The following is a 10455-nucleotide window of genomic DNA, read 5'->3' on the forward strand; positions in this document are numbered from 1 at the left end:
CCCTGCACCCACATGAGAGACCCGGAAGAAGCTCCTGGCTCCTGACTTCAAATCAGCGCAGCTCTGGACGTTTCAGCCAGTTGGGGAGTGAACCAGTAGATGGAAGATGTCTCTCTCTGCCTCTTTCAAATAATATTAAAAAAAAAAATCCAATGCCATCCCACATGCGTAACAGTAAGGCTCATCCTGTCTGTCAGAGAATGCGGCTGTGGTCGAGCAAGGTGATGGTCATAAATAGAGCCGCGGCAGAACTGGGAACATTCTGGCCCTTTTGAAATGTTTAAGAGGTGGGGACCCTGCACCCACATGGGAGACCCGGAAGAACCTCCTAGCTTCAGATTGGCCCCGCTCCAGCTGTTGCTGCCAATTGGGGGAGTGAACCAGCGGATGGAAGACCTCTCTCTCCTCTCTGCCTCTCCTCTGTGTAACTTTCAAATAAATAAAAATCTTAAAAAACAAATGAAACATTTAAGAGGTGAAACTAATAGGAACAGGTGGCCACTTCCAGGAATGGCTGAGGCAGCTCAAGATGACCAGAGGGGAGATACACACTGCTCAACTCCAGGGTCAGGTGCAGTCACTGACTTTTCAGATGGAATCTATGATGGGGCAGAGAACCTGGGCAACAAACCCAAATCATGAGCCAAGTGACCTGGGACCAGATGCACATAGCCTATGGAGAGGTGGGGGGAGCAAGCCACCACTTAGGAGCAGTGTCCTCAAGAACTGGAAGGCTGAGAAAAGCATGGGGACGAGGTGACACTGAAGCACCAGGCAGGACCCAGATCGCTCAGGGCCTCAAAGGCCAGGGGAACAAGTTCAGATTTCACTCAATCTACTGGAAGGCTTCACGCAGAGGGCTGAAAGGCGGACATTTAACATGTCATTCTGGTTGGTAGTGAATGTCAAAGAAGGGCCATGAGCAGGAGGTCATCAGTGGAGATGGAGAGAACCGTACTAGGAATGCATCCTCGAAGCACCATCAACCAGCACAATGGACATGACAAGACACGGAGGTGACTAGAACGGCCCCAGCTTGTCACAGATGTGACTGTAGAGAAGGCTAGCAGGGAGAGGAGAACAAGAGTTCCATTTTAGATGTAATAGATCTGAGATCCCAAGTAAGCAACTAGAGACAGGAGTCCTGGTGTCCAGGCGAGAAACCTGGGTTAGAAAGTAGACTGTGGGCTCATCTACACAGAGAGGGCATTTTAAACCACAAAAACAGATCAGAGCAGGCTTGTAGAGGGGGAAAAAAAAAAAAAGGCCAAGACTAAGCTCTTACCATCCAGAATGCAAATCAAATACTTAAGACCAGAGCAAGAGAAAGCACTAAGGTAAATTCAAACAACAACTCCAAGCCCAGGTGGAGGGACTGGCCCATGAGAGCAGGTGTGCAAAACAAATGGCAGTGAGATAAGCATTAGCTCCCACATGTTCTCCTTTCCAAGTGCAGTAGCCTAAGATAGCAGTGGTAGGGAGAACAGAAGCTTAAGCAGTACAGATCTAAATAAGTCATATTTCAACAGACAAGATTTAACAAAACAGCAACCCTCCTGCAAATTAGAACGAAAATTATCTGTGTTAATGGAGGAGCACTTGCTTAAAGTATCTAAGTCACAACACACACTTAGCACATTGCAACCTGATTAACAGTAGATGACAAGATCATACCACTGCAGGCTCTGTCCTGGCCCGGAAGACAGTACTTAGATGCTAAAAGACTGGCTAGTCCCCTTGTTCCTAGGCCTCAGTTTCTTCTACCGCAGGCGACTACTTTCTAAAGATTTTAAGTTTGTATGAAAGCTGCTTGCAGATCTGGTGCTATGGCACAGGCATCCCATATGGGCCATGGTTAGGGTCCTGGCTGCTCCACTTCTGATCCAGCTCCCCACTAATGAGCCTTGGAAAGCAGAGGAAGATGGTCCTCCATCCATGTGGGAGACCCAGATGAAGCTCCTTTGGTCTGGCCCAGCCCTGGCCATTGCAACCATTTGGGGAATGAACCAACAGATGGACGACCTCTGTCTCTCTAACTCAGCCTCTCAAATAAGTAAATACTAACAAAAAAAAAAAAAAAAAAAAAAAAAAAAAAAAAAACACAAACTAAGCAGCTTGGTACTACACTTGGCTTTTCATAATGTCCCTACAATACTAAAGGATGCTAAACTTAATACTCTCCCTGCCAGCCAAGTGCCCTTGGAGTCACTCTGTATTCTCAAAGTCCCCTTTTCTATTAGCTACAGAGAAAGTTAGAGTGACCCAGTTACACTTGGAGGCTAAGAAGTTTAAGTCAGGATCGGTGATTGTCGCTGTTCCCAGTGCTTCACGTCTAGTATCTTCCAACAGAGACAAGACGCCTACCCTACCCTGACACGTGTCTCGGGGGACAGCTTCCTCCGTGGCTTAGTACTGAGCAGGGAGCAAACTGAACTGACCACCTGGCGCAATCAAGTAGCGGGAGCTCAAGGACAGGTCTGAGGAGACAGAAAAAGAAACACTTCAGTCTCCCCTTCAGGGAAGTCAGGGTAGGGTCAGCTGGATAGAATGCACACAACAGGAGGCAGCCCGTTCCCTACTGACAGCCCAGCATGATTGGGAAAACATCTGCTTTTCCAAGGTAAGCTCCAAAACCCCAGACAGGTCAAACGTTGACACTTTAAATAATGAAAATAGTTAAGTTTTGAAAAACGGGCAGCCCCCACCCCCCCCCCCAAATAAAGTCAATGGGTAGCCAACCACAATATCTATGTTGATTCCAATCTCATATTTGGAACCCAAATACCAGCTCTAGGGGGTTGGTGCTGTGCCATAGCAGGTTAAGGCTGCCACCTGCAGCGCTGGCATCCCATATGGGCGTGGGTTCAAGCCCCAGATGCTCAACTTCCAATCCAGCTCCTTGCTAATTCAACTGGGAAAGCAGAAGACTGCCAAGTGCTTGGACCCCTGCACCCACCTGGGAGACCTGGAAGAAGTTCCTGGCTTTTGGCTTTCAACCAGCCCAGCTCCAGCTGTTGCAGCCATTTGGGGAGTGAACCACCAGATGGAAGATCCCTCTTCCTTCTCCCCCTCCCAGCCTCTAACTCTTTCAAATAAAATAAATGCTAAAAAAAAAAAAAAAAAAAAAAAAGTCTCTTCACGACTTAATCAATGAACCTCTGAGTCTGACTTTCCCCTTTGAAAAAATGGTGTCACAGACATTAAACTCAAGAATGCTTACTAAATACCTAATTTCCAACACTGGGTAGACTAAATCCAGTTTCCTATAGGTTTAGAGTGTTTAAATTATCTGCAGTGATCTTCAAAGATGCTAACTGAAGATCCCACTGAGGCTCAGTTCTCAGATTTTGAGCCTTTCAAATTCTGATTACTGAATACTGAGTATGAAACCATTAGAAACTAAACAGAACCAGCAATAAAGGATGCCTAGCAACACATACTTAATGAGCTGGAAGTAGATTTTCTAATTAAGAGAGCTAATAATTGTCACTAGTTAATGGCCACAAAAAGACAAAAAGGCACACACACACGATGAAGGGTATACTTTTCAGGGAAAATAGCATTTTCTAATAAGCTGTTAAACCAAACCAAAGGATTTTAAGATAAATTTTTGTATATCAAACTAGCTTTCAAACTGCTTCAAGTAAACTCCAAGGAATACCAACATCAGGATTAACTTCCATGAAAGAAATGCTTTATTAACACAGACTACCAAGCAGTAAGAAATTTAAATATCCATGTCATAACACACGGGTGGCAGGTCAACATCCAGGGCCGACAGGATGCTTGAAGGAGATGGCAACAGACCTGGAAAACAGCAATTCCTTATGAAATGTCTACAGATCCACAAGCCACCTCCACATCAGACAGGAGCTGTGACTTGTCATCACGAGGAAGCAATCCTCACTCCACTGTCTGGATTCTGGATTAACTTCCTCTTGCCAGAGTACTCAGGACCGAGAAGCACTGTGAGCTGAGAAGCGCTTTCACTGTTCTGAAACCTTACCCCTGTAGTTAAGGACAGAAATTACTCAGAGGCGAACCCTCCTCAGCACCCTGCGCCCACAGTAATGCACGTATTAGGGACACAGGGCCTGCAGTCCGTCTAGAAAGCTGCTGAGGCTTACCAGCCTCCCAGGGCGCAGAAGCCATCTTCACCGGCGTAGGGGGGCCCAGCTGCAACAGCTTCTCGAGCTCCCTCTGCTCGTCGAGGACCATGAGAGGCACTCCATTCAAGGGCAGGTGTGCGACCTGGTGCTCTTCCGGCAGGTCAAAGCTCTCAAAGTCTGCCACGCAGAGCAAATGTTTCGTCAGGGCGGCAGTGCTCGGCAGGGCAGGTCCCAGTCTCTCAGGGGGTCCGTGAGGGCTCAGCTATTTCCGTAATACTATCAATACCCTTTCCCACTGTTTCAACATTAGCAATGGTGTTAAAAAAAAAAAAAAAAAAAAAAACTACAGTACTCGTCACTGTATACTGCACCGGCAATCATTAGCTTCGACTTTCCTGATGAGATCAGTGGCAACACTAATCAATGTGCTTTTGATCCTGCATAGTCAAATATTTCAGCTCAACTCCGGTCTTGCAGCCATTTGGGGAGTGAGCCAGCCAATGAAAGACCATTCTCTCTGTCTCTCCCTCTCTCCCTCTCACTGTCTGTAACTCTAGCTCTCAATAAAAATCTTAAAAAAAAAAAAAGAAAAAAAAACAGCCAGCTATAAAGATTTAGTGAGCTATCAGAATTATCTACTCTATCAAAATACTGCTCCTTTGCGAAGCCTATCTATGTGAGGCCATATTTTAGAAGAATTACTTGAAAGAGACAATTACAGAGAGGAGATACACAGAGACAACTTCCATCCACTAGTTCACTTCCCAAATGGCCCCAATAGCCAGGCCTGGGCCAGGCTAAAGCCTGGGTGGCAGGGGCTCAACTACTCTGCCACATGCCTGTCTCAGAAGGTAAGATCTTTGAAATGCAATATTCTTTATTATTTCTGAGAAAACTAAAACATTCATTTCAGCTGAGGAGCCAGTGGTGTGGCATAATGGGTAAAAGCTGCAACCTGCAGTGCCGGCTTCCCATTATAGATTTTTCTAACCAAAGAAACACTTAAGCCTGTCGACCTCTTCTCAAGCATTGTTCAACTTTCTTGCTGGTTTGGATCCTAGCTGCTCCAATTCTAATCCAGCTCTTTGCTGTGGCCTGGGAAAGCAGTGAAAGATGGCCCAAGTCTCCCTGTGACCACGTGGGAGACCTGGAAGAAGATCCTGGCTCCTGGCTTTGGAATGGCCCAGTTCCAGCCGTTGTGGCCATCTGGGGAGTGAACCAGCAGATGGAAGACCTCTCTCTGCCTCTCTGTAACTCTGCCTTTCAAATAAATAAATTAGCAACAACAACAACAACAAAAAACCTGAATAACCCATTCTTTAATTTAGCAACCCTTCAAGTTTACTCAATATATAACAATTTAACTTCAGTAATACTAACCACAGACCTGTTTAATACATAAAAGCCAGAACGACCTAAATATATTTGTTAGTAAAATAACTCCCTTTGGCTACAGGGGTAAAAAAAAAAATCAGGCTCACACATCTTGAAGGCCTTGCCTCACCTGCCCGATGCCTCCCCCGGTACTCACCCTCACCTGGCCTTTCATTTCCCAGAGCACTCCCATCCCTCCCCCTACCTGAGTACTTTCGCACACACGCTGACCCACAATGCTTTTTCTTCCTCACACTCATGGTGAGAGGTTTTGTCCAGTATCTGCGTTTTCTTCCAAAGTGTGGGCTTCATAAAGGCAGGGTCCTATCCTGTCAGCCTGCATCCAAAACCTAATAGTACCTGGCATATGGAAGTCTCTCCTTAAGTATTTAAGCAAATTAAAGCTTGAAAAACTAGTGCCATCACAGAAAGTATTTCAGATACATATGAGTTTTAAAAACACGTGATTTCACTGGTTATAGATTTTTCTAACCAAACAAACACTTAAGCCTATCGACCGCTTCTCAAGCATTGTTCAACTTTCTTGCTACAACAACTGTCCAGAGTGAGCCTTGTTCAATGTTAATACACACATCTTAACTTCCCTAGAGACGAAGCTGTTGAGGACAAGAACAATGTCCTCTACCTCTTTGCTCCGATTCTCCTCCTGACCTGAAGTAACATCTTGCAGGCCATTCCATCAGCAAGTCTATTTGTTCAAAGCAAACCTGAGTCACAGCCGCACTGTAATTAGGGGTTATATATCAGACTCTCGCCAGATTACAGCTGAGATAAATTCAAGAGAATCTAAAGGCCAATACCAAAAGATACTACCTAGAGGATTGAAGGGAAAAAATTTTTCTATTTCTGGATAGGTGTCATCTGAGGCAGGAACAGAGTTTTTTGCTTTAATGTTCTTCTCGGTTATCTAAAATCCAAGAAAATATGAATTAGTAAGAGTGGAAACTTTGTCAACTGACTGTAAATCACATTGTAGAGTCTCGCCAAGAGGATTAGTTGGTGCAGTGCTTGGGATACCATTTGGGCCATCTGTATTCCACACTGGAGTGCCTGGCTGTTTCTGATCCAGCTTCCTGCTAGCACACACCCTAGGGTAGCAGGTCCTTGAGTAGCTCAAGCACGTGGATTCCTGCCACCCATGTGAGAGGCCCAGATTGAGTTCCTGGCTCCTGGCTTAGCTCGCCCTCGGCCCAGCTGTTGCAGGCATCTGAGGAGTGAACCAGTGGATGGGAGATCTTTCTCACATGCATGCACTCTGACTGCCCCCACCACCCTTGTCTGCCTTTCAAATAAAAATTTAAGTATATATAAAACTGCCTATGTTTTAAAATCTGTCAATTTCACGCTGCCTTCTAAAAACCAGTAACACTTAGTTCTTAGTTCTCATGATTATATCTAAATACAAAGTAACCCTAGTAGCAAGGCTCAAAAGTTAAGTTTGAAATTTAAATACTAGCACCTGTTAGCCTAAGGTATCAAGAACTTATCAACTCAATTATTCAACCCAACAGGAGAGAAAATTGGCTAACCTCAAACCACTGATGACTTATGGAAATATAATTTTTCACTATATATTTCACTTTATATTATTTGCTTGGTTAACATTAAAAACAACTTTGTGTTCCGCAGATAGCCAAGGACTTGAGAACACTGCTTTGAGAAGTGCCCAGCCTGGAATTGGCGGTCGGACAGTCTACTACAGCAGTGGGCCAACATGCAAGCCATGTCTCCTCGATTTCTGTACCTCACATCTGCCTACATCCCTCCTGCAGGGGTTCTCAGATGTCAGTTCTGTGTAACATTCTATCTTTGCCTTTTCTTTGCAATACCTATACCTCACCTTTTCCAAGTCATTTCACTTTTAAAATAGACTCCTGTCCTAAGCTGCATTACATGCAATCACAGGTTTGATATAAAGTACTAGATATTTGTTTCCTAATATGTATTAAGCAATGATTCAAATAAAGCCGTCTTTATAACCGAGTGCTCTCAGTCTGGGAGATACTGACCAAGTCCCACCTGCTAGCAATTGGCACCTAACGAGCTGGCGCTGCTCTTCCAGACAAACACCAGGCGAGCACCTGAGCCATCAGCGATGAGACTTGCAGGGCCTCTCTCTGGTACTTTATATAACCCATAAGTAGCAACCGTCAACCAATCTGCTTCAAAACACTAGCCAAGGGCAGCTGAAGCAAAAAAAAAAAAAAAAAAACAAAACAAAAAAAAAAAAAAAACACATTTTGCTGCTGCTTCTAAGACTTCCAATCTCGTGGTACAGCGAGGGCCACAGGGACATTCGTGCTTGCTACCCTGTATCTCTCTCCTACTCCCAGAGAAGAAACCCAGGTAGGGTGCCAATAATCCTTTCAAGAGTCTAAAAGTGCTCAAGTGTTTCAACACTGTCTTTATAAGCAACACTCACCTTTTTGGCAGCGCTGGACTGTTTTTGTTTGAGGGGTCCATTCGTCTTCACGGACTTTTCTGTAGCTCTGTTGACAGTTCCCAAAGCCTTTCTGGCAGCTTTCGGTAAGGCTGGTGGACCATCAAACCTTTTGCCAAGAAGGGGCGCTGAAACCTGCGCTCTCCCCTCTAAGGCTTTCGCTGCTGGAGAAAAAGTCTTACCTAAGAACGTTCGGGTGGTAAACACCTGTGCAACCCGTTAGCTTCATCGCGTCTTCACCCCCCACCTTGGGAACCTGCAGGACCACAGACATGCCTGAGAGCACCGAGGATCAGCACTCCCTTATCTCAGTCATACATCCAACACGAAAAAGGGACCGGTAACAAACGACTGCAATTGCCCAAGAAGCACATGCAATGGCTCGCCGGGCTCCAGCGACTCACTGGCAACACCTGTGTGTCTCCGGCTGCAGCCTTGTGTACTTACAAGGCCCAGACCCCAGCTTCAGCCCATCCTTAGGAGCCACGAGGGTGCCAGGTTCTCCGTTTTCCTTATCAACAAAGATCAGAGTAGCCATTCTGGATTATTCTAGGCATAAGAAGTAGACATTAGGGGACTCAGGAAAGCGAGAGAAGTTAGGTACAGCACAGACCCAACTTCCTACTCTGAGGACGTCCACACAAAACCCCCAAAAGCCAACCAGTGAGGAAGGCCCATGCTTGGGCCAACAGCACTCAAATCAGCTCTTGAACCTGCAGGCCCGTGTCAGAGGCCCCAGCTCCCCACGGCAGGCGGGCAGTCTGGGGCTGGCACCCACCCGAGAACCGCGCTGTGTCAAGGACGCAACCCGGGGCTCAACAGGACTCGCAGCCACGGACAACCACGGGAAACCCAAGCCCCAGCTCCACGCCGCCTCCTTCCCCGCAGGACCCGGCCCGCCCAGCCACTCGCGACCCTTGAGTTCAGCCCCACAGCGCCCAACAGCCACACTCACGCGAGTCTCCGCAGCCCGCTGGTGCCACACACTCCCGGTTTAAACCACAACTCGCGATCCGATTGGCTCGTCCGCCCAGAAGGCCGGACAGGGGGGCGGAGTTCCAAGAAGAGCCAATGGGAGGGACATACGTTACCAGGGCTCCGCCCCGAAAGTGCGTTCTCCGGAAGTTTGGTTTCCCGGGAAGGAAAAAAAAAGAGTAGGGTCGCTTAATATTCGGAAAACACGGGCGGCGTGTGTGCTCTCTCTCATGTTGAGCTGTGTGGACTGAGACGCTGGCCCGATAACGCTGTTTTGTTGCTCTAGGGTCTTTTTTACTTAAATGGCATTGTAGAAAAGACTGAGAATAAATAGTAGTAAAACTTTTATTTATGCTCTTACAACCGAGTAAGTAAGGCAGTGACTTTGTATCTTTAGGAGAACGTTTCAAAGCCTTCATGATAGTAGGATGTGCGGCGTGATTTGTTTCACCAGTCCGCTCCTGCTGGACCTTGGGATAGTTTCTGAATGGTACTAAGCGGCGCTGGAGTTAAGACACCAGTGAGGACGCGTGTATTGTGCATCCTTATCTAAGTGTCTGGGTTGGAGGCCCGGCTCCCCTGCCAATTCCGGCTTCCTGTTAACGCCTACCCTGAGAGACAGCGCGAGATAACAACCTATTTGGGTCCCTGCCACCCGCGCGGTAGACCCAGGTTGAGTTTCGCTGCTCCTGGCTTCTGATGAGCCCCAGCCCATGCTGTTGCAGCATGAGATTGAGTGAATTAGAGCTGGGAAGATCTCTGTATCTGTCTCTCTCTCTGCCTGTCAAATAAATTTTTAAAAAATAAATAAATAAAAATAAGAGTAAGGTCACTGGTAGGTGGTACCGGTCTCGGCTAAAGCTTTCCTTGAACCAAAATAGGAAAATGTAATGTGGCCTATAAAATCCTACACGATCCAGTACACCCAGCCCCTCCCTCCAGCCACATCCTTGGTCCTGGTTTTCTAGCTCCAAACATGTGGGGCTTCCCTCCCTTTGTCAAAACCACCAAACTCTTAACTTCTGAATCTCAGCACACATTGTTGTAGCCACCTCGAAAGTTCTCCCAGACTCCCTAGGAGTTTCTCCCAAAGGGAAGCCCCTAAAAGAAGAGAATAGAGCTTTTATCTAACAAGGTAGGAAAGGGAAGAGAGGAAGAGGTCAGCAATTTTTCTTGGCCCTAAACCCAAGACTACAGGAGGATCACTGGTAGGACTTTAGAACAGGCAGAGATGGAATTGTTTCTGCAAGTTATCCTAACATCTGATCTTCAGTTCCTTCTCTAGTGAAACAGAAATTGTGATAGAACCTATCTTACAATATTCTTGGGAGGACTGAATAAGATAACATGTGTTTTATCGCATCACCTAACATAGAGTAAGCCTTTAATAATGTTAGCTAGCACAGCTGAGGGAGACAAAAATACCTGTCAATTAAGTATATGCTTGTATGCGCTTTAAACATCTCCAGAAATAAAATTATAACAATGGTTATCCCCGAAGAGCAGAACATAGAAACTGGAACATAAGGGTACAGA

The 10455-nt window shown here is 46.2% G+C and overlaps 1 protein-coding gene across 3 annotated transcripts; it reads right to left on the reverse strand.

Moving 5' to 3' along the window:
• Positions 1-3672: 3672 nt before the first annotated feature.
• Positions 3673-8984, reverse strand: PTTG1 (PTTG1 regulator of sister chromatid separation, securin). 3 transcript variants are annotated; one of them, XM_062188724.1, is made up of 6 exons: positions 8900-8984; positions 8392-8493; positions 7927-8108; positions 6318-6411; positions 4128-4286; positions 3673-3807 (listed from the first exon to the last, which is right to left on the reverse strand). In XM_062188724.1, the coding sequence occupies exons 2-6, from the start codon at positions 8480-8482 to the stop codon at positions 3728-3730; spliced, it is 606 nt and encodes a 201-aa protein (XP_062044708.1). In that variant the 5' UTR covers positions 8483-8493; positions 8900-8984; the 3' UTR covers positions 3673-3727. The 3 variants fall into 3 exon arrangements, with proteins under 3 accessions (XP_062044708.1, XP_062044709.1, XP_062044707.1); XM_062188725.1 differs by lacking the exon at positions 8900-8984 and adding an exon at positions 8723-8887 and having other exon boundaries at positions 7927-8105; XM_062188723.1 differs by lacking the exon at positions 8900-8984 and adding an exon at positions 8723-8886.
• Between the last annotated feature and the right edge of the window lie 1471 nt (positions 8985-10455).

The sequence above is a fragment of the Lepus europaeus genome, chromosome 4 (genome assembly GCF_033115175.1).
Source record: "Lepus europaeus isolate LE1 chromosome 4, mLepTim1.pri, whole genome shotgun sequence".
Lineage (NCBI taxonomy): Eukaryota > Metazoa > Chordata > Mammalia > Lagomorpha > Leporidae > Lepus > Lepus europaeus.